Source organism: Brachycentrus maculatus, unplaced genomic scaffold (assembly GCF_059751285.1).
Source record: "Brachycentrus maculatus isolate JH-2025_06_01 unplaced genomic scaffold, ASM5975128v1 h1tg000743l, whole genome shotgun sequence".
In the NCBI taxonomy this organism is placed as follows: domain Eukaryota; kingdom Metazoa; phylum Arthropoda; class Insecta; order Trichoptera; family Brachycentridae; genus Brachycentrus; species Brachycentrus maculatus.
The window spans coordinates 24,759-50,414 of record NW_028281474.1 but is presented as its reverse complement, the minus strand read 5'-3'; the positions used below and the strand labels follow the sequence as shown (position 1 = coordinate 50,414).

Below are 25,656 nucleotides of genomic sequence, written 5' to 3'. Positions count from 1 at the left end.
GCAATGTGCCAAATGTAGGCTGAGATTCCTTTCAAAGACTCTAAAACCGGGAAGCGAAAATTCGGGAAGACAAATCCAACTAACTTACTAACTAATTAACCATCAACGCTGCTTCCCCGCAGGGGTAGGCAGAGAGAATAGTACGCCTCTTTGCAAACATTCTTCTCCACATTCATGCATCTCCTCATACATACCCGACGATTATTTCGACTCTTCGACTCCTGACCCGGCTGCTTTCAAGTTTTCCTCGGTTTTCCTCTGCTCTTTTTTTCAACTACATTTGCATCATCAATTTGTTTTACCGTTCTTTCGTAACTTGTTCGTTCCACATGTCTAAACTATCTCAACACACCCTTTTTTATGGATTATACTTATTCCTGCCTTGCATTCTTTCCTTAGTCAGTTTTCGGTCAAATTTCATATAAAGGGAAGATCGACACATGTTTCATATGATGTTGAGACACCTTTAAACCGATATATATATATATATATATATATATATATATATATATATATATATATATATATATATATATATATATATATATATATATATATATATATATATATATATATATATATATATATATATATATATATATATATATATATATATATATATATATATTATATATATATATATATATATATATATATATATATATATATATATATATATATATATATATTTATATGTATATATATATATATATGACGTTGTATATATATATATAGAATAAATCCTAATTTATGACGGAGGTTTTATTTAGGTAGGTACTTAGAGTGTCTAATAATGTATGATGTTGCTTTGGGCGTTCGATATTAATTTAATTTTTACGTTGTACCTTTTACATCAAATTAATATTCTTGAATTAATGCGTCACGGCATAGGGCTTATTGTCAGTACACGCTCTACCCAACTGAACTGAAACGTGTTTACGCATTAAATATGGACGAAGCACGGGTCCTAAATACCCGATCATTATTGATTCATTCAAAATTCATTTCGTTTACTTTTGTTACAGTGGCTTATGACTTGGGAGGAGTCCACACGAACAGCCGGCGCGAGATGGATACGGGTAAAAAGGGCATACATCTCAAAGAGATGCACTGCCTGCACCCTGGAGACCTGTATCCCTTTACAAGGAGGCCTCTTTTCATCATCATCGATTCGGATAACTCCTTCATCTTCCAACACATTCCGAGGTACTTCGGACAGCCGATCGTGACCCTCATGTCGCCACAGGACATTCCATCAGCCTTCCAAGGTAAGACTTTACATATTTTAAAATACTTTAGTCTTCTGATCATGCCACTTATATCGGAGATTGGCAAACATCTCTTTGAACTCCACACGATTCTGGGCCAGCTGAATGACGTTTGCTGTCTCTGGTATTCCAAACCACTGTCGAAGATTTTTAAGCCATGATGTTCTTTTACGCCTCAAGCCCCATCTACCCTCTATTTTTTCCTCTACTAAAAGCTGTGGAAGGGCATATTTTTCGCCACGGAATATGTGACCAAAGAAGTGGCTTTTCGTCTTTTGACAGTGGTTAGAAGTTCTCTATCTTTACATTATTTTATTTTATTACACATTGGATTGTTCACCCAACGCATGATATATCAGAAAAATATATATAATTTTTTGGTGCGTGTCATGTCAGGCCTTCTGACATCGACTATCACTTGAGAGTAATTGTGTCACATACTTTCAGAATCCGCCAGATCCAATTTAATAAGATTTCAAAATAAATACTTTATCTGAATGCCAATTGTGGGTTTTATTGTTTAAAATATTTAAATACTGGAAAACCCTACTAAAAATACTTAAAAACAGCGTTGTATTTCGAATTCTGCCATAATCATGGAACTCGCCTTCTGACCCATATCGGCCAATCAGGATAGGTCAAAAATTAATATGACGTCATTATCAGTTTGTCTCGTATTTTTTTGTACTAAAAAAATTTTAAAACAATGGGAAGATTCTCTATTTCATAATATTTTATTGAATGATAGACAGATCTTTGAAACATTAATGTTGCCCGGAGAATTTTTTATTTTTTGTAAAATCGACTTACATGGATCTGGCGGATTTTGAAAGTAGGTGACACAATTGTCCTTGTCCTAGGCAGTTCGAAATAACGCCCCAATGGTCCTGATCGCCGTTCAATCTTGTATATTTCTCATCCAATCTGTTATATTCATAAAATGTCTTCAATATTTTTATTTTTTTTGACAAGAAGAATATGGAAGTCTGGGCATTTACGGGGCTGACGACCGTCATAGGCTGGTTTAAGTGATCACTTTACACACGTGTAACATTCACCAATTCTACCCATTATTGACATCCACACTACTCATATTCTTGGAAGTTCTATATATATGAACCAATTTAGAAACCTTGTTCTTGAATCACTAGAACTTCACTAGAGACATCTATTGGTGAGATGTAAATAATGCAAATGTCAGAAATGAAGACTCTAAGAAGCATATCAGGCAAGAGTCTACGAGAGAGAAAAAGAAACGCCAGGATCAGGGAGATTTTCGAGATCGAAGATGTCATTAGGTGGGGAAGGCAACGAAGATTTTGTGAACAAGTATTTGGACACACTCAAAATGCGGCAATATTGTGGTCAGAAACGTAAATGTGATCCAAAGAACAAAAATAGGAAGACAGTTGCTGACTGATATCAAAGTCCAAAAGGTGTCCTATGTGGGGCATGTGCTGAGAGGAGATAAGTACGAGCTATTGCACCTAATCATAAAAGGCAAAATAGAAAATCAGCGAGAGAGATCTCTTTGGAACATACGAGATTAAATAAGGATCAGAATAGTCGAGGCGCTGTTTAGAGCTGAAGAAGAAGCTGTATCGTTTTCATATGAAAGAAGATGAAAGTCTGAGCATCCCAGGGCTTACGACCTGTCATTATCATTACTGTACACACGTATATCATACATTTCTCTTATGCGTTAAATATTTCGTTAGCTGTCATTTTATCGATTCCGTCACCTATATCGTCTGCTTCGGAGTTTTCTTTTTCCCGCTGTTTATTTAATGCACATACAAAGTCATTGATTTTCATATTCTTTAAGACTTCCATATTTTTATTCATCTATGTTGAGATGTCAACATGTACAAATAACTCCTACTGCAGAAACCCGGATTTGTTAACAATGATTTAGACACACCAAAAAATGTCGTAAAAAAATATTTTTCACTCTAATTAGGTGCGCATAAGTGTAAGAAGAAGAAGAAGAACAGTATAAATATTTATCTTTCTTGAAAAGTGGTTCGTTTTTGGTTTGCTCATGGTGTACGAGGCATGTATTCCGTTTGTGATGATTAAAATTGTCGAAGTATACGAAAAGCCAAAATCAATAACGCTTAGTGATTATAGATTTGCTTAATGGGTATTCTTTACTTATATAGGTACTTGATTGGGATTACCTAAACATAATTTGTTGCTTTTTCCCGTTTTACACAATGAACCTCCCATTTACACGGTAGATATGTACGTTCCACGCGATCCCGTGTAGAAAAAATATACTAGAACAAAGCTCAAATGTAGTACACTTGGTTGGCTTGACTCTGGCCAGTGTCTGTACACGACGGATTCTTCAGTTCTTTAGACACGTTGTGCGTGGCAATGAGGATAGCCTAGAACGACTCGTTGTGACCTGTAGCCTGGAGAGGAAGAGAGGGAAAGGAAGATCCCACGCGATGTACCGATCAAGTTAAGGCAGCAGAAGGCACCTTACTGACGCGTCCTTGAAATTTCACAATTTAAAAATAGAACTTCGACAAGATCAAAAACAAATAAATTATTTTAACTTTCATGCGTACCCAAAAGTGCATAGGGCACTGCATCGCACCGATGCATTGTCATCTTGATCGTCAATAACGTGGCTGCAGGATCATTAGTCAGAAAAATACATTATGACATCTCTACAAAGATGAAGAAAAATATAAAAGCTGGGTATTTACTGAGCTTATTACCTGTCATACCTGGTTAAGTGATCACTTTACACGCGTGTAACATTCGCCATTCTACCCATGATAGACAACCACAATACTCAAATTTTCGGATCTCCTAGATATAGATATTGATCAATCTCATTACACAGAGCATATGAGTTCACAACAGCCGTCTATGTTGGATTGAAAAACCTTTTATTCAGAAGATACCCGTTTATTTGCATGCAAGATCTGAACCCCGAAAATTTTTTTTAAGAGTGTAAAATGACTTATTTTCTTTTATCGAGAATCGAACCCGGGACATTCATGGCGGTTGTTAAACGCGCTTACCCCTTTACTACGTAGGCGGATAAAAAATCACTGTCAAATTATTTAAAACTCAGCATTCGAGAATTCATAAATAAAAAAATGGAGGAATCAAGAACTCAATAAAGATGAAAGTCATAACTCAATTTATACGTTTGTTTCTCAAAATCTCTCCGCTTATCAAAATCGTTTCCCATTTTTATTCAAATTTGTGTACAATAAACTGCGAACGTGTTTTTCTAATATGCTTTCACTATTGGTTATTGCGTTTGCCGCGTGCAGATGGCGCCAAAATCGTTCCCAGTACGCTTGTAAAACTACGCCCCGAGTTGACTACTCAGTTTTCAGATCATGTAACGAAATGTGCATAAAACGTGACGCGTCCTCTAAATTTTTTTCTCCATTATCATTTCAATAAATCAAAGTAATGAAAAATCCGAATACCTCTCTGCGCATCTTCTTCGTGGGTTACAATTTGTGTGATGATTGGTTTGCTTCTTTCATAGTCAGTCGCCACCCGGCTCTATCCTCCTCTCATCTTTCCAACTCGGTGTACCTGCCACAGCGCATATCGGAGATAATTTGGTCCATAGTGATCGTCCTCTGCAGTTTTTGCAATCATAAAAGTCAAAGGAACAAGGGATGTAGAAAATTTCAAATTATTACTATGCATTTTTTGATGACTGTTCGATTTTTTCATTTTTGGTACCGCGTGATTACGAATTTTTGAAAAAAAAATAGCGCGCAAAAATTCAATGTATTTCTTTCCAACGTAATATCTTCATGTCAAATTATCAAACAAAAAAAATATAACAAGAGTTATAAATTTTTTTTTTGATAATTTGAACAACAGTTCCTCACAGACTTCACAATACAAGTGCATGCAAGAGCTTTTTTTTAAAGGAAACTCATATAACGTAGATATTCTGCATATTGAAGCGGTGATTGTTTGCAGTACTGAAGTTGCGAACAAACTTACCGGTAAAAATGATAAAGTGACATTTTAAACATTTTAATCTTTAATTTTCTCGTAGAACAGTTTTGACTCATCGACTTCACAATACAAGGTTAGAATTCTAATGTATTAAAGATACTCATATTACGTAGATATTCTGCAAATTTGAAGCGGTGATTGTTTGTAGTAATGAAGTTGCGAACAAACTTACCGGTAAAAATGATAAAGTGATATTTAAACGTTTTAATCTTTAATTTTCTCGTAGAACAGTTGTGACTCATCGACTTCACAATAGAATGTTAGAATTCTAATGTATTAAAGATACTCATATTACGTAGATATACTGCAAATTTGAAGCGGTGATTTTTTGCAGTAATGAAGTTGCACTTTATCATGTTTACTTACCGGTAAACATGATAAAGTGATATTTAAACGTTTTAATCTTTAATTTTCTCGTTGAACAGTTGTGACGCATCGACTTCCCAATACAAGGTTAGAATTCTAATGTATTAAAGAAACTCATATTACGTATATAGTCTACGTATTGAAGCGGTAATTGCTTGCAGTTACGAAGTGGCAAACAAACTCGACAATTGGTAAAGTCATATTTTGAATGTTGCAATCTTCTTCGTGGCAAATTAGGTGGGAATCAATGGATCGATTTCTACACGGCAGAGAAGAGCTGAAAAGATGTAGCGTCATGTAATTCTCACATATACTCAGATTGATGCTGGAGTTAGTTTATATTTTTAAGGAGGTCACGCATTTTGAAGAAGCAGTTTCTCACCATTCCTGCCCTGAATTTGATCTTTCGGGGATGGTCCCACTCATCATTAACCTACAACCTAGATTATTTTATTTATTAGTTTACAAGTTGTGCCCAGTTAAGAGTCACTATGGCTCATTCGGAATAAATAGAAAAGAAAGGAAATAGATACTACGCTAAATGTTTCATTATACAAAACTTGCGAAACAGTGAAAGTATTAATGATCTAGACACAAAAATGCGATCGAAAAAAACTGAAAATGCTATATGATAGCAACTGTGAAGAAGAGCGCTTTCCATCGTAAACAATGTTCAGTATTGTATGTGTTGCTGTCACTGTAAACAGATGGCGCTGTCATTGCGGTAAAAAGGCATTTTTAAATATGTCATCTGCCAAATTAATAATTATAAATAAAATAAAACAACGACATGCGTGTTCAAATATAACGTTTTTTTAAAATTTCAAATCAATCGGTGAATTACTTATGGATATTTATAATTTTGACTAGATAAATATTTAAAATTTTACATATATGGATAAATAAAACACGCACGTGCTTCGAACGCAACGTTGTGTTAAAATTTCAAAGCAATCGGTGAGTAACTGTATGAGTTTTTAAATTTCTGAAAAAAAAATCAAGTTTAATTTTTATAAATATTTAATATTTTTACTTTTAATTTTTTACAATTTAATTCGTTTACTAGAGAATTTTGATTATAAAATATCTTTTATTTACTACGCTGTGCCTCTCCAACAAAGAGACTAAGCTCTTGTGTTTGGAGAAGGACTTGTACATAATTAATTCATTTATCTGCAATTTTAATATCAAGTACCGGAACACAATTAGTGATAACATTTTGAGAGTGTCCAAATACTTGATCACAAAATCTGGATTATCTCCAATTACAGGAGTTATTTTCATATTATTTTAATTTTTAATATAAGAGTTTCTGCTTAGTAAAAAGCTTCTTTACATCTCACCAATAGATGTCTCTAGTGAAGTTCTAGTGATTCAAGAACAAGGTTTCTAAATTGGTTCATATATATGGAGCTTCCAAGAATTTGAGTAGTGTGGTTGTCAATAATGGGTAGAATTGGTGAATGTTACACGTGTGTAAAGTGATCACTTAAACCAGCCTATGACGGTCGTCAGCCCCGTAAATGCCCAGACTTCCATATTCTTCTTCATCTTTGATGAGATGTCAAAAAATAATACAATTAGTGATGCCTGTTATATGATGAGTTATAAAACAACCCAACAATTATGTATATTATTTATTGATTTGGCATTAACTTTGTGGAATGACATGTTGATTATCTAAAAAAATGAAAACACTTGAATATACCACTGTATTTATTTATATAAACGACTAGTTTCGAAAACTTGCAGATGTTTTCATCTTCTGGTAAAAATTAAAACATATAAATAAAACTCATTAATATTATTTTTTGATATCTCATCAAAGATGAAGAAGAATATGGAAGTCTGGGCATTTACGGGGCTTACGACCGTCATAGGCTGGTTTAAGTGATCACTTTACACACGTGTAACATTCACTAATTATACCCATCATTGACAACCACACTACTCAAATTCTTGGAAGTTCTGTATATATGAACCAATTTAGAAACCTTGTTCTTGAATCACTAGAACTTCACTAGAGACGTCTATTGGTGAGATGTAAAGAAGCTTTTTATTAAGCAGAAACTCTTATATTAGTATGTGAGATCCGAATCCTGGATTATAATCACACACATGAGAAACGCCAGAAAATACCATTTTCATTTTTATTATTAAGCTTATAATTTGAGATAACTAGATAAAATAACTCCTGTAATTGGAGATAATCCAGATTTTGTGAACAAGTATTTGTCACACTCAAAATGTTGTAAAACTCATTAAGTGGTATATTCAAGTGTTAAATTAAAAAAAAACTCAACAATTGTTGCCATGCGTAAAGTAATATCTTCAATGCGCTAAGATTAAAGTAACACCGAATTTCCTCATCGCTTAGTTTGTACTTTTTGAATTCAGGCCAGCATACGATGGTGTCGACATTTCGATACCTACTGGTATCGTAATTTATTTCTTCAATGCATGTACGGGTATATAGTAATATGTAAAAGGTGTTTTCAAAAACCGAATAAAGCTTCATTGAATACTTGAAGTGTTATTAATTGTGGAAGTGAAACATGGAGTTGGCAAAAGAAGGATGAAAGTAGACTGAATGCAGTCGAAATGCGATCTCTCATAAGAATGTGCGACAAAACGATGTACGATAGATGTGCGAATAGTGAAATAAGGAAGGAATGCAAAGCTGAGATAAGAATTATCGATAAAATTAAGAAAGGTGTGTTGAGATGGTTTGGACATGTGGAGCGAATGAGTGACGAAAGAACGGTAAAACAAATTTACGAGGCAAATGTTAGTGGGAAAAGAAGCAGAGGAAGACCGAGAAAAACATGGCACGATCAGGTATGCCAAATACTTGAAAGTGGTCAGGTTAGGAGTCGTAATAATCGGCGGGTATGTATGAGGAGATGCATGAACGTGGAAGAGGCGAAGAATGTTTGCAAGGACAGAGTGGTGTGGCGCTCTATTCTCTCTGCCTACCCCTACGGGGAAGCGGCGCGATGGTTAGTTAGTTAGTTAGTTTTATTTATTGTATTATTTTTTGACATCTCATCAAAGATGAAGAAGAATATGGATATTAAAAATATTAAGCAGAAACTCTTATATTGTGATTATAATCCAGGATTCGGACCTCGCATACTAATATAAGAGTTTTTGCTTAGTAAAAAGCTTCTTTACATCTCACCAAAAGATGTCTCTAGTCAAGTTCTAGTGATTCAAGAACAAGGTTTCTAAATTGGTTCATATATACAGAACTTCCAAGAACTTGAGTAGTGTGGTTGTCAATAATGGGTAGAATCAGTGAATGTTACACGTGTGTAAAGTGATCACTTAAACCAGCCTATGACGGTCATCAGCCCCGTAAATACCCAGATTTCCATATTCTTTTTCATTTTTGATGAGATGTCAAAAAATAATATGAAGGTTACTCCTGTAATTGGAGATAATCCAGATTTTGTGAACAAGTATTTGGACACACTCAAAATGTTGTTATTTATTGTAGCTGCAGTCAGATGGTAGATCTCCATTTTAAATTTTTAGGTATTGTGTCCAAAATTACATAAACAAGACTTTGGAATTGTATTCTACTTTATTTAAATATGCACAATGATATTAATTAAAAGAGATTTATTGTGAGTGACAGAGAGAGCGAGAGAGAAAGAGAAGGAGAGAGAGAGAGAGAAGCAGCATCCTAAATAAAACCTAAAATATGCTTAAAAAATATTTGGTTTATTCAATATTTACACTGTCATTGATTGTTGCTTGAATCGTCGTGTTAACGTCGCTTTCTAAGTTATATCTTATTGTAACGAAATGGGCATTATAATCGTGACGCGTCTTTGATATTTTACTCTCAATTCTAGTCCATTTTTTAATGTTCATTTTTTTTATCTAAAACTTTATCTAAACGAAGACCAGGAACGATAATTCCAAAACCGGTAGTTATGAAGCAGAGTTTTTAAGTAGGATTACATAAAGTGAACGATTATTAAGAGAGTGTTATTTATAATGTGTTCACATTATCTCAGTGTCTCAGATTTGAATATGGACCAGTTTAGTATGCTCTCAATAAGTGTCAGACAAAAAATAAATTATACTTATGTATTTATTGTAAGTGCCGACAGATGCTAGAATTCCATATTGAATTGTTATGTAATATATCCAAAATTAAACATGGTTATTGGATTGAATTCTATTTTAATTTATTAAACATATATATGTGACACGTTTCATCTTTTAAAGACATTATCAAAATACCTTTGGTGTTTTGATAATGTCTTAATAAGACGAAACACGTCACATATAATCATATATCGCTCACTCCTTTCAACAACGTCTTATATAAAAAAAATCATCAATTTTCAGTTGTATAAGTTTTTGGAATGCCCAGAAAATGTCCCAGCTACCCGCTACAGGGCAGAAAGTGTTGTTTTTGCATTTTGAAGGAAAGGTATTGTTTAATTATTGTTTTAAATATACTAAATATTTTTCAAATGGAGAAAAAACCTTCAGGTTTTACCTAAAAAGATCTGTTGCATAGTAAAAAGTTCAATAAGTGGCTTGATATTTATTTTTGATACATTTTATGATATTCTTAAACTTTTAAAAATGATCTGAAAAATCAAGTTTTTTCATATATGGCGTGTTGAAAGGAGGCAGCGATGTATGTAAATAAAAGTAGTATTCAATCCAATTACCGTGTTTAATTTTGGATATATTACCCAACAATTAAACTTGTGTAAATGATGAAAAGTATCTACATTTCATACACGCTAAGAAAATTCGTGAAAAAACATATCACCTTAATTGTAATTCTGGTTGTGTTTTTTTTAGATAAAACAGAATAAATACGTGGTAAATGCCTTATTACGCGTAGTTACCTAGAACTCACTTTATGCTTTAATTTGAATTTTCAGCTCTGTTGCGTCGCGGCCTAAGTTTTCATTCAAAATATTTACCTTAATCTTGGAAGATACGTTTTTAACCATTGTAATGAATAAAATTAGTAGTGTTTATTTACACAAGACGGAACGATGTGAAAATATCTTTCGAAATTCGTCATTATTTAAATTTTACCATCAGTATTATTTAAACGCCGCGTAATACATATTTCTACAAAAATTAAATAGCAGCGTCTTACATAATATCGCTCTATTAACATTTATTTAGTTGCGAGCTAAGAGAGTCGACAAAATATTCAATATAATTCATATTTAATGTCCGAAATATTCCTTCTAACTTAAAAATACATCAAAAATCTAACAATAGAGAAGCTAAATTTCTTGAATGTTTTTCGCAGATACTTTGTGGATCATTTCATAAACTTTATAAAATTAAAAGACTTTTTTTAACCACTTTTTTATTATGAGTACACTTTTACCTACCGGTTTATTTAATACTAAAACATTAAAGACAAATTGTTAGCATTAAATTGTTTTTGGTAAGGAAATGTAATAAATTATGAGTATTTTAATGTTTTTAATGTTTCAGTTTGTTTTTAATAAACCCTGATGATGACAAGGTTCTTGTCGAAACCGGTAGGTTAAAGTGTACTCATAATAAAAAAGTGGTTAAAACAAAGTTGTTTTATTTTATCAAGAGTAGCTAAAGACTAGAGTATTTCATTTATTTATTTATATTTTCTATGTAGGTCTTCTTCTTCCTGGCTCCATCACTTATCGTCTTTGTAGACTATTGGAGTTAGCTCTCTTCATCTTTAGTTTGTAGGTCGTTCAACTGTATACAACATAACTTGTCGTGCCTTCGAATCATGTTTTCTTTATATAGAATCTACGAATTCTTTCATCTTTGTGTAGAAGATGTCTCTTGAATCAAACTGTTTTGTGATCATTAAGTTATTCTATTTATTGATTCGGCATTAACTTTATGGAATGACATGATTATTTAAATTAAATTAAACACTTGAATAATCCACTGAGTTGAGTTTTATTTTATTTACTGTTTCAAAATACGTCACCATTATTATCAATGTTTCCTTTTACAAAAAATGTTGTTCCTTAACCCCCCTACCTATATTTATTGATCTATATATACACCTAAATATATATTTTTTCATTAGTTTTAATTTGTACCTGAAGATGAAAACAATTGTCGTTTTTGAAACTAGTCGTAAATAAAATAAAACTCAATTCAGTGGATTATTCAAGTGTTTAATTTAATTTAAATATTAAGTTATTCCATGAAACGTTGTTTTAGTGGAATTTAATATAGATACTTGGATACCATCTCAACACATCTCTCTTAATTTTATCGATAATGCTAAACCCACCCTTGCATTCTTCCCTTATTTCACCATTTGAAAATCTATCATACTTGTACTTCATTTTTCCGTGCCAGAGATCATATGTCGACTGCATTCAGTCTACTTTCTTCCTCATTTTAACAACTCCATGCTTTACTTCCATATATTAGGGATGGAACCAGGTTTGTGAACAAGTATTTGGACAAACGTAAAATGTTTTATTTAATATTTAATAGATTTGAATGTCTCTGTTACTGGCAATCTAAATACATACAAATTGGAAATACCAATAGAGAGATTATAGAAGTGCTCCTGTTTTGATAGTGATGGGGATTAGTAACTAGTTCGTTCTGTTAATCAGCTGGATCCGTGTTCCAACCTAACGGTGGTTGGGTTGCACACGTTTTACATGTTCCAGCACAGTAAACAGTCATGGAGACGTGTCAAAGTAATATCAGAAAATAACAATTCGAACATTGTTTTCGTATTTGACGTCATCATTGACAATGATAAACAATTTAATATAAATAGTAATGCACAAAAACAAATAGTTATCTTCCTTCGTGTATATTGGGATTACGTTTGATAAAAACTTGTGTGCGACCCATCATGACATATGGGATCGAATGCAGAGCAGACACCGCAGTTAACAAAAAACGCGCTAAGAGTGTCAGAAATGCAGCATATCTGGCAAGAGTCGATGAGACAGAATAAGGAACACCAGCATTAGAGAAATATGCGAGATCGAAGATGTCGTTAGGTAGTAAGGGCAACGAAAAAGACAATGGTATACGCATGTAAGGAAAATGGAACTATCCAGACTCACCCTACATTGTACTGCACGGCCAACTCCGAGGTAGATGACTACCAGTCAGACCACTAAAGAGATGGATTGACACCTGGGAATTGATATCGCAGGAGGCTATTCCCTCTTTAAAACAAGACTTACACCGAGCAGGTGTTTGATCGAAGGTGCTACATCATAAGGGTGTTTTGCGTTAATATGTCGATAGTAACTTGTAAAGTTGATATATTTTCAAAATACTTAATGGTGTTTTAGGTAATGCATGATATAGGCACAGTGTTATCTTGATCATTTTATGCTCTTCAGGTACCAGTAAAAGGTGTAATAAAATAAATACAAGACAGTTTAAAAAACAAATATGTCGTTTTTATAAAATATTTCCAGTTACCTTTTTCAGCTGTTGGTTAATCTAGCAATTATTGGTGTCTTTAGAATATATTAGAAGCCACTCTGCTACAACTTGATTTCATGTTTTTAAACACAAACCCCCTTCGGTTGTTATAAAGTGATTTTTTTAACTGTGAGAACACAAATATATTCTTTGAATAAATAAAGCTTTCATAAATATGTTCGTTCCAGTATGAAAATTTAACAACAGGAAAACCAAAGTTTACTTTTGGCCAGTAGTATGGACGGTACATTAATTTATAACGATATCATTGTTAGTAACTGCGCGAATTTTGGCTAAAAAATTCGTATTGTGTTAAACGTAGCGAGCTTTACCAGTTGTTCATTCGTGTACGAACATATTGACATACGTGCTTATGTGAAATGAACACCTGAAACGTAAATTCAAAGATCAAAGGCTGTATTCGTCTACCGCAAACACAATGTGCGAGACCTATGGACATTGCAGAAATTGTAATTAATTAATGAAAGATAAACAGACTTTAATGAATTTCAGCTAGCAAAACAAATTTAATTAATTGATTCGTCAGTCACTTTGTAGTAATATCTATTCATTTTAAATTTAACTTTTACTCGGTAAATGCCACAATTATTATCAAAAATTTGAGGGTTGTTCCCTCGGGACGTTGAAGACTGGGGAGGGGAAGACGCTGTTTCTTATTTGTCAGTCAGAATATAAAAGAGGGAGGTTTTAGTTATTGTCAAATTTATAATTTTATATTTTATATTACGCAAATTCTTATAAAATTAAAATGTTGAAGTTTATAACTTTCAGTCTTAACATTTTAACGATTTTGTTTAGGCTAAGGTTTACATTTTGAACTCCTCCGTAGTGTAGTGGTTAGGGCATTTGGCTACTATACCTTCAGAAGCTGGTGAAGCTCACGATGCAGTCTAAGATTGTTTGAAAAATTTAATCGAAAATTAGGTCCTTCAAACATTAATAACCTCAATAGACATTTTTTGAGATGGAAAATTACCGGAAAAGTAGGAAAAAGTAGAAGTCAGCAATGGAAAATCCTTTAATTAATTTTTCCATTTTTTAATTCTGAAATAAATTAATTTTCGACGCCAACATCAAATGGACAGAACTAATTTGCACTCGTAATAATTAACGATGAACTAAATAGCACTTTTCTAAATATTATATCATTATTTTATGTTACCGTTAAATGGTACTTGAAGCGTTGCATTGATAATGCAGTGCCCCATGTACCATTTGGTGCGGATAAGGATCAATATATTGTACGATTTACATACGGTGTTTGCTAATGTTGTAATAGCATCGAAACACTTGTCGTAATTCATTTTATACTAATATGGCGGTGATATTTGCCATGTTAATATTAAAATTTTGATCAACTGAACATTGCACTGCATTGATAATGCAGTGCCCTCCATGCACCATTGGGTACGGGTAAGGGTCAATATATAGTAATATTCACATAAGGTGTTTACTAATGCTTAAATAGCATCAGGACACGTCGCTCACTCCTTTCAAGAACGTCATAAATCAAAAAACTTGATTTTTCAGGAGAACGTTTTTAAAGTTTAAAAATATAACACAATGTATTAAAAATAAATATCAAGCTTCTTATTGACCTTTTTACTGTGCAACTGATCTTTTTAGGTAAAACCTGAAGGTTTATTTTTCCATTTGAAAAATATTTAGTATGCTTAAAAAAATAATTAAACAATACCTTTTATTCAAAATGCAAAAACAACATTTTCTGCCCTGTAGCGGGTAAATATTAAGTTAAAAATATGCATCTTTTGCTGGGATATAGTACATTTTCTGGGCATTTTGAAAACATGCACAACTGAAAATTGACGATTTTTTATTTATGACGATCTTGAAAGGAGTGAGCGACGTGTCACAGTTGATTTAATACTAATGTCGCGGCGGTATTTGCCATGTTCATATTAAATTTTTCAAAAGCAATAAAAAAAATAATTAAGGTTTCAAGAGCGACAAGTGAGAGGCTGTAAAATAAACAAAAGAGGAGGTTTTTCATTACAAAGCAAAGTCAAAGGTAAATAGGAAATTGAAAAAATTCTATATACAGGTACTTTTTAAGAAGTAGAGAGAGTGGATCCGCTGTAACGCTAAGTCGCTGTTTATACGGGCTGCTGACAAAAGCTTAAATTGTCATGTGGGTATATTATCAGATTCTCTTGTACTTGCTGATTGCCTTTCATGAATAAATTCTTTATACTTTATTTTTCAGTCCAATATCAAATTTTTCCACTACGTTGAAAATGTACCGTTAACATTTTCCTCAAAATATTGTATTTTTTCGCTTGTTAGGCAAAATTAATTTGAAGTTGAAATCTATTTTCTATTTTTTTAAATAATTTTAATAATACGATTTTCTGATTATTATTATCTTCTTATTAAAATTAATATTTTTAATTTTTAAGTAGTTTATGAGTTTATGTATTTTTTTTACTTACAATATTATACCCTTAGTAAGAAGGCTTAACGAAAAAATTGAAGGCAAGGTACAAAGTTATAGACATTTTTAAGTGTTCAGTTTATCTCTTTGACTAAGCTTAAAATAAAATTACAAAAAAATAGGGTAAAAAAACCTGGAGCAGACGAAAAAGTGAAACGAATTCAACCGGCAGTTGAGAAGAAAGAGTAGATAAAACGTTTCTACTCTCTTTGTCGCATACGTCATAGGCAGTCTATGCGCAAGCACCGCGTGCACTGCGTTAAAACGTAGTATAGGGAACATATTATACTGTACATTAGCTAAATACGTTTCAATATTATAAGGAACAATTTCCACTCTTGATACAGCATTGTTGGGAAAGGAACTGGACAAAATGCCAGGGATTATGAATGGTGATTTGTGTCGCCTACTTTCAAAATTCGCCAGATCCAATTTTATAAGATTTAAAAGAAAATACTCTATCGGAATGCCAATTGTGGGTTTTATTATTAAAAATATTTATAAACTTGAAAACCCTGCTAAAAATACGTAAAAACTGCGTTGTATTTTAAATTCCACTATATTCATGGAACTTGCCTTCTGACCCATATCGGCCAATCACAGGGCTAATATTAAGCTGACGTCATTATGGTTTGTGTTTCGTGTTTTTTTTTTAATACTGAAAAAATTCTAAAAAAATTAGAAAACTCTCTATTTCATAATATTTTATCAAAAAATGGACAAATCTTTGAAACACAAATGTAAGCCGGAGAATATTTCTCATTTTTGTAAAATCGACTCACGTGGATCTGGCGGATTTTGAAAGTAGGCGACATATTTCAACATCAACTTCAACTCGGACGACGCTCAACCGTTAATGAGATTTTTGGCTAAAAATTCTTATTAAATTTGAACACTGACAAAGGTCAATCTACAACCAGATCAGGTACTACCACTGACGCAGTATTTCCTCGTTATTTAGAAAATTTGCGGTCTTAATTATTTGTATCGTGCTTCATAAAGGTATCATAAACCCGTAATATCTTTCTTAAAGTATAATCAATGGGAGTTGAGGAATAAAAGAAATATTTCTTTGAATTAGGAGAGATACTCTTCAATTAAATTTCAAAGAACTTTCTCTACTCCTTAAATAATAAAATCGTCAACGAACGCTAAGAAATTAATAAATGAAAATTGTTGAATATAATAAAAAGTATTTATTTTTAGTTCGTGTAACAGGCGCGAGCATTTCATGTAGGCAGTATATCAGTGCCTGCCCTACCATACTCTACTTACTATCTCTTTTATTTCTCTAGAAGTTTAATAAAATCTTTCCTAATCCAACTAAAGAAAGCTCCAGTAAACCAACATGTACAGTTTCATGAGATTAATTATATATGTAGGAGTTTAAAAAAAATAGTATTGTGGTTTTCAATCATGGGTATTATGGTGAATTTATCGGTAAATACGAATAACACATTAGTAATTCTCAGACCTCCATATTCTTCTTCATCTCTGTTCTTCTTCCTGGCTCTATTCCAACTAATCGTCTTTGCAGACTGTTGGGATCAGCTCACCTCCTATTTAGGTTGTATGTAGGTTCTTCTATCATATACAACGTCACCTAGGCTATGCCTCGGAATCGTGTTATCTTTCAGTAGCGTCCATATTTTTTTTGGTATTTCTCTAGATATCTTTCGAAAAAGATCCATGGCAATCGCCTGTCTTACTAATATTTTCAAGTTTTCTACGTCTTATGTGCCTATATCATCTCAATTACCCTTTCTTTACCTAACTTTTGATGCGTATTACACCCAGGTTTCTACGAATGAGTGAACTCTTTATTTTCTCTAAGGGACACTTCGGCTGACCACCTAAGCATTCGCATTTCAGCAGTTTCTAGTTGCTTAGAGGTTTTATACACTATCCAGCATTCGGAGCCATGTAGAAGTGCGTTCTTTATTAAGATGCTAAAAATCTGTCTAAAAACCTTGTGCTAATCACTCTCGTGCAGTTTAGGCTTACGTCGGCAATTGGTCTCATTGTTGTAGATCAACAGCACAATGGGTCTCTGTTCACCCTGTTCCTGCACTCTCCGCTGACTGCGTTCTGCTACTGCTGCAACCTGACCAATGTGCCCATCCACCATTGGGAGCGCTGCCAGTCGTACATCGACAGATTTGTGACAGAGGCTTCCAGGCTGTTCACAAGGTGCCGAGTGGGTGAGTCGAAAATCCATTTAATTTTATATCCAAGTATTAGTTAGCATAAGGGTATGTATTGTGGTGTGGTATCTCAAAGGGTGCTAAAGAAGGATGTGTAATGTCACTGTGACTGTTAAATCTATACATGGATAATTGCATAAAAGAACTGAAAGGTTAAAATGAAATAAAAATTATATAAGTATATAGTTAAGTATTTATTAGTATTAGGGTAACTGGCTCATTTTTGTCTTGGTGTAGCAAAAAAGCAGAATAGTAGATAACGTAGATACGGCTAGTTGTGATCGGTAACCTGGAGGGGAAGAGAGGGAGAGGAAGATTCCCCACACGATGGACCGATCGAGTTAAAGTAGTCGGAGCGCTACGTGCAGCGCAGTCGAGGGATAACTGGAGAAGAGTCATTACTTCGACAACAGTCACAACCCTCAGTAATGAGGACTAAGACGGAGAGACTGGTCTGTTGTGATGTGTTTTTCACATTTACCTACCCTATCCTTATTATCCTACCTGCAGATAAGCATCTAAAATAGACTAATATTTTTTTTTTAAAAGAGTTTTATATTCCTCGTAGGCATGTCTAGAGCAACTTTCGATTTTCAGATATGTCGTACATCCAGTTCTTCGGCGACGACTTCCTGCGTCTAGTGCTCGTGCGCTACGTGTTCTGCGATGTGGTGCTGCGCCTGCACCGCGGCTTCCGCGGGAGGCAGCAGCGCCCTCGCGCCTCGCCGCCGCTGCCCGACGCCGAGCTGCTGCTGCACCCGGCGCTGCGCTCGCTCGTGCTGGACCTGGCCGCGCACCTCGACCTCATGTCGCACTTTCACGAGCCCGTGGAGCGCCCGCGCCGCGCCCGCGAGCAGCACCGCGGCTCGCACGACGTGCCGCACGCCTCCGTCATGGCGTCCCCTTGAACACGCACTATCATTTATTTCATTTATTCATTCGGCAGTCACTTTCTGGTAAAATCTTTCCATTTTTAATTTAAGTTTTGCTTAGTAAATACCATTATTTATTAAAAACTACTGTGACACGTGTTTCGATGAATTTTGCAACATATCGCAAATAAGGTGTTTGAAAATAGATTTGAAGATATAGTGGTATTTACTAAGTAAAACTTAAATTTAAAAAAATATATAATTTTTATTTGAAGCACTAAGGGCGCTTGTACTCTACACGTAATTTACTGTCCGGCAGTACGGTTGGAATGATAAAACGGGTGACGGGCTTGGATTGGCTTTTGCTTTTAGCCGTCTTTCATCGGAACGGTGCATGATCACGGTGCGAGTAAATTTAATCGCGCTTAACGTAGTCCCTTTTATTAAATAAAACCGGAATGCCGGACGGTAAAATTCCTTGCAGTGCACAAGCACCGTAACTTTGTGATTTTTCATTTCAAAATTAGAATATAATTTTGTTTTAAAATCACTAAAATGATTTGACAACATTTTGAGTGTGTTCAAATACTTGTTCATAAATCTGGATTATCTCCAATTGAAGGAGCTATTTTTCATTGTATCGTTAACTATCCAGAATTCACATACACATAAAAGAGCTTCTGCTCAATAAAAAGCTTCGTTTTATGTCACCAATAGATGTCTAGTGTAATGCTTGTGACTCAAGAACAATGTTTCGAAATTAGATCATATATCGTAGTCCTACAGGAGAAAGTGACTAACTAACAAAACGTAAAATGTTCAGGAGGGCCATTTAAGTCACTTTTGCTTGGCAAGAAAATAAACATCAATGCAGTTAATCATTTTTAACGTCAATATATTAAATTTCCAAGTTTAAAATTGCTTTGGGATTTTTTTCAGGGCAATATTCAGCTAGTAATTTATCAAATAGTCAATAATCACGTTTTTGTAAAAAAAAAAACACTTGGACACATTCTCCTGTATGACTACGACATATAAAACTTCAAGAATTTGAGTAGTGTGGTTGTCAATCATGACTAGCCTTCCATATTTTTCTTCATCTTTGGTGAGATGTTAAAAAATTTAAAAAATATTTTTTTATAACTTGATTATAATGTCCACCGGTTTCAAAGCTAACAGATTTTTTTTTCAAGACATGCAAAAGTCTTAAAAAAAGCGGTTAGCTTCGAAATCGGTAGACATTATAATTAAGTTATAATAAAATATCTATAGTGGTTTTAAAACAAAGTTATATTTTAATTATTTGATAGTAAACTCTCACAGAGTTTCAGAGGTACCCGCCCCAAAATGCACTGCCCCCCAGAGTCAAAGAAACGTAATTTTATTTTATTTGTTTTATTTTATTTTTTTATACAGGTTGTAAATAAAAAGTAGCTAGATTGACAATGATAAGAGCCAACCAAATAATTCCACATATGTGGAGGTCCTCACCATACATTTCTATCATAAATGAGTTTTATTTTTTATTTACATTTTCTCAATCAGGAATTCTAGTTTGTAAAATTGTTACGTTTTGGTGTGATTTGATGATTTCATGTTGGTTTAACACAAGATCGGTCACGTTGTGCCGAAACATAAATTAAGATTTCTTTAGAATATAGTAAACAGAACAGATTTGCATTTAAAATATTTTTTGTGCAATTTTGGAAAAGTTACTTTTTGGTGGGGACCTCTACATATATGTTATGAATACTGTTGTATATTAATAGAGAAAAGAGAAGATAGGGTGGGAGTAAAAGGGTAAGGGGTATGGTATAAAATGGAATATGCAGGAAGGAAAAGGAATTAATAACTCGATAAAAAAATATGCAATTTTAATTTATAAGGGATTTTTACAACGTTGAAAAACAAAATTATTTAAAAGAGTTCTATTTAACAACAACAAAAGCCAATTAAATTGAAATAATTCCACGTATTGGGTTGGAAAGAAGTAATTTCGTATTTCATGTTTTTTTTCAACTACGTATATCTCGTTCGTTATTAGTCACATCGGATTATACATACGATATGGCGTTGTAAAGGTGTGAAAATATACGACAAACCCTTTATTAGTAGTATGGAGGTCTCAAAAGAAGAAATTCGCCATATTTTACGTTTTTGCTGCCTGAAAGGCAATATAATAATATAAAGGCAATATATAATACTTTATTGTGTAGTAAGAGAGAAAATAATTTTTACGGATATAATTACGGATTTTACTGATTTAATTTATCTTCAGTTCTTCTTTGATCAATATCCCACTTGACTTTTAGACGTTAATTGCCTTCTTATAATCTCATGAACAATATTAATTTGCTTTATAAACACTTACTTTAAAGTTTAGAGTAAGTTTCAAAAAAATAACAACAAAAAAACTTTTTATTTAGATAAGAAATAAATCCATAAAATGGGCTTTTTAATTGAACTGGTGGCGTATTTACGTTTGCGTGTTGAATAGGAAGAAGGTTTACCTCGAAACAAACACGATATTGTAAACAAGTTTATCTAACATCCAATTAATACACGTTACTTCTTGAATCGCGTTCGGGTTTGTGGTAGTTTGAGTATTTATTAGAAAACCGAGTTTATTTTAGGGAATTGTTCGTTATGATTTTAAATTCAAAAAAAAAATTTAGTTAAAAATAAAAATTAATTATGGAATAAATAAAATCAATGATATGTAAATATGACCTATTAATGTTCAAATTTTCATTGTTACTCACATTGGCGTACATTTTTGAAACCATACTAATATATTACTTGCTTTCTGGCACTGCTATGTATCCAAAATGAATTCGCAATACCACTTTGTATTACATAAATTTAAAAACTAGTATTGACACCTACGAATTCATCTTTGCATAGCGCCTCCTGGCGTAATTTTCCAAAAATATCTTCGTTTAGAACGCCTTAAAATAAACTCGGTTATGTTGTATTTATGCATGTAGTAACAAACCCGTACGCCATTGAAGACGTTCGTAAGCATTGTATTGTATTGCCTTACAAAACTCTTACTGAACACGCAAACGGATATATGCAAAGGAGCGACTGGTAATCGGATAACTTCCCTGTCTCAGTTTTCGGGAAAACGAAATAACAGTTTTTTTTCTTTATAATATAATTTTTACAGAGGATAATATTATATTACATAGAAGAAATTTTAATTAAAAAAAAAATAAGGCAAAATACTGAGAATTCATGAATTATAAATTTGAATTTACGTGAGATGAATTATACTAACCTTTGATGTCATTTTGCTGGATTTATTTAAAAAAAAAAGTTAAACTAACCAACCCCATCATTTGTTTTCATTTTAACGACTTTTATTTTTTATATATTTAAAAATATTATAATTAAGTAAAAAAGGATACAACAGATATCACACGTGTTCACCACGTTGTAAAAAATCTGAGTCCTTTGATCATTATAAAAACCCCAAAGCTTGATAAGGATATCAATAAACTTTATTAAACCAGGAAAAAAGTCATTTAAATAATTTAGTGACTGTCTCATGCATAATTTTAAAGAATATTTACTAAGCAAATAAAATAATTACGTAGATTCAATTTTCATTTACCACCATTTTTTTTCTTCAAAATCATATCTAAACAGGGTTCAATCTGTATTTATATCAACAACAATAACGAAAACCAGTTGAAAAATATAACGTCAAAGACATTTTTTTGTATTATTAAAAGCAAAAACACGCGGCAGTACATTTATTTTTGAAACAATTATAATTTTCAACCTTGTTTCTACGTAACATTCATTTATCCTTATTATAACTCTGTTTATATATATATATATATATTTTTAATATTTTTGAAAGCATCGATTACTTTTAAAATAACGATAAAGTTTCACATGCCAAATAAATTCTGTGTATCTTATTTAAATAAAATCAAACATCGTAGAAATTCCCAATTACGTAATTCTCAGCCCGACATTTTAATTTAAGAAAAATGTATTTTACTTACGAGACCTTTAAGTGTGTTCGAATTCCATTAATTTCTGGAAAATGAAGATAAAGTTACACATTTTAAATACATTATTATCATTGAAGAAAATCGAACATTGTTGAAATTAGCAATTGCGTAGTTCTCAGCCCAATATCACAATTTAAAAAGAAATATTTAACTTATAAGTCCTTAAAGTGTGTTCAATTTCAATTCATTTCAAGTAAATGAGAAATTTATTTACTAGAATTTTTTTCTACGGATGATAATATTAATAAAGTAATCTTTAGTTATTTCTTTTTATAAGTTCAATTTATTTTAAACTTTTATTAAATTTGTACAAAGTTTCAAAATTCATAGACGTTTCTTTGACTCTCAGGGGTCGAGTGATCCTTCGGTATTCGCAGAAGTTACATTTTTTTTAGAAGTTCGTGAATAAAGAAACCACCTTTACATCCTTCATCGAATGAGTCTTCCAAACTTATCCAATTAAAAAATAAATAACCATCGCATCGCTTCTCGCAGAGGTAGGCAGAGAAAATAGATCGCCACACCTCGCTATCTTTGCGAACAATCCTCGCTTCACCTCTTACGAATTGATCGACTTCTGATCTGACCACGGTCGAGTATTTGAAACACGTGATCGTGCCAAATTTTCTTCGGTTCATCTCTGCTTCTATTAACAACAACATTGGCTACATAATTTTGTTTTACCGTTCATTCCTCGCTCATTCGATTCACATGCCCAAATTATCTAATATTTTTTTCTTAATTTTATCGATTTGCTTTTCTCAGCCTTGCATTCATTCCTTATTTCACCATGCGAGGATCTGTCATACATCGTTTTGCCGCACTGAATAATTTTATTCTTCATTTTCATCCTTCACTTCCATTCACTAGGACTCCGAGATAAAATAATACTTTAATTGAACACATGAAGAATGTCACACGCCAGTACCGAAGGATTGGAGATAGGGTAAGTAGGGTACATATTTTAATCCTTTTGATTTGCTAAAAGCTTTTCTTAGTTAAGTTCTACTTAGTTAAGTATACAATGGCACAGCCTCCATCATCAGGGCTGTGATAATTACGAAAATGGAAGAATTTAAACCCAAATATAATCTAAACTGTTACATTATCCCCACATTCGAGATGTTTCAAAGTGTCAACCTTTTCCACTCGCTAAGTTGTCACTCATTACGCGGACCGTTGGACTAACTCATTTCAGTAGGTAGGTACCCGGAGATGTTCAAAGTAAGAGTCGAGTGAATCAATCGTTGAAACGAGACTAAAAGTAACGAGACGAGAAGAATAAAAGTGTCATTGAATAAAAATATCTTGAATATCAAATATCAAATTAATTTCGCATTTGTCGCGAGATGAAATCAATTTATATACAAATCACCAAACACACAAAAAACTGATTTTTGAAAACTCTATATCTATTACAATCGCTGAGGGCAGAATAAGAGTTACACAGTGGAAAAGGTTAATCACATGAAACGTATACTTTAATATATTTACTTTATTCGCTTGGAATTCTCTTCCGAGATAATTAAGTTAGATTAAAATATTAATTAAGTCACATTGTACATATATTACTATTACGCAAGTCAAAATAAAAAAAATACACTCCTCTTTCGTTTAATCGATAAACTAACGCTTCAAAAAAACGCTACTTGATCGAATAAACATATGAAGACTTTGAATCAAAAACAACAAACAACCACTTTTTTTCAAAATTCTTTGTCAATGATTGCACTAGGGAAAAGTATCCGGCATCATTTAAAGTGCTCGCAAATATATAATTTGGTTTTTGACGTCTCCCGTAAAAACTGGTTTTGCGACAAGTGTAGTTTTTGCCTCAAAGTCTCGAAGTGAAAGGGTGTAGTCCACACCGCGTCATCCGAATATTCGTTACGGCATAATGTGAGTAATATCTACTTTGTACACAAATATCTTTGTATTAGTACATATTTGTGCATCCATCGGCTGAATCCGAGAAAGACGCGTGCGGTGACAATTTTATTTGACATTATTATACCTTAAGCTTACATAATTTATAACCTTGTCTAATCAAATAAGATAAAAATGATCTCTGATATTTAAATGTGTATATTATCTAAGAAAACCCTTTTTAGCATATAAATATTTAATCCTTAAATCCATCTGCTTGTTTCACTAAAGATTGTTTAAATTTAAACAGTCCTAAACTGTATTTTATTTTATCTTTAAACCTTTCAAGAAACCCTCCCAGTAGATGTACATACATATATTGTAGTTTAAGCTGTGTGTAATTGCTATATGTCATAAGTTATTAGTACTAACGAGGACCGCGTATGAATTTTCTAATTTGCGCCTGTGTCGATTTACGGTGAATTATTCATGTGCTCTGAAATTACTCAGTACGCGGCGTACCTGCTAATATTATCACATTACCTGGATTCATCCAATGTCTTTTATGAAAACCAAAAGAGACCGATTATGACGATTGAAAATTTGAAAAAAAAAATACAAAAAAATTATATTTAAATTTATAAATAAATAATATTAGAAATAATTTTATGATAAGAAATTTAAACATAATAAGATTTGTATATAATACCCGCTTCGTTGAACACTACTTTGCTGGGTGTATCACACCTACTGCTTAAAGGTGGTGGAGTATTTTAAAGGTAATTTTGAGAGCTTTCGACATGTATCAACATTTCTCTAACCACCTCTCAGGTAAGCGGAAACTTCACCAGGTGACTAATTATAATAATAGAAGTAAGAATCCTAGGTTATTCTCTCCATAAATCTGACGACATATTTTAAATTAATGTTGAAGAGTTGTCATTTCTCCCTTTCATCTCTGGCGAACATGTCCCGAACATCTCGTTAAGAAAATAATATAATATTTTTGTTTTTCATTATTTATTTATTACTGACTTCGTCCCACTTCTGGTGTAATCCGGTGATTCACGCAACAAGAAATAACCTTGGAGTAATTTCTAAATCGGTTCCAGCAAAATT

General features: G+C 32.9%; 1 protein-coding gene across 1 annotated transcript in view; it reads left to right on the top strand.

Moving 5' to 3' along the window:
• LOC148300362 (protein SCAI) overlaps positions 1-18,761 on the top strand; it is a 107,796-nt gene extending 89,035 nt beyond the window's left edge. Inside the window, exons 7-9 of the mRNA XM_088274899.1 lie at positions 1,026-1,268; positions 17,601-17,771; positions 18,372-18,761. Coding sequence (XP_088131025.1) covers positions 1,026-1,268; positions 17,601-17,771; positions 18,372-18,682 — 725 coding nt within the window. The 3' untranslated portion in view covers positions 18,683-18,761. The remainder of the gene's footprint in view (positions 1-1,025; positions 1,269-17,600; positions 17,772-18,371) is intronic.
• Positions 18,762-25,656: the final 6,895 nt, after the last annotated feature.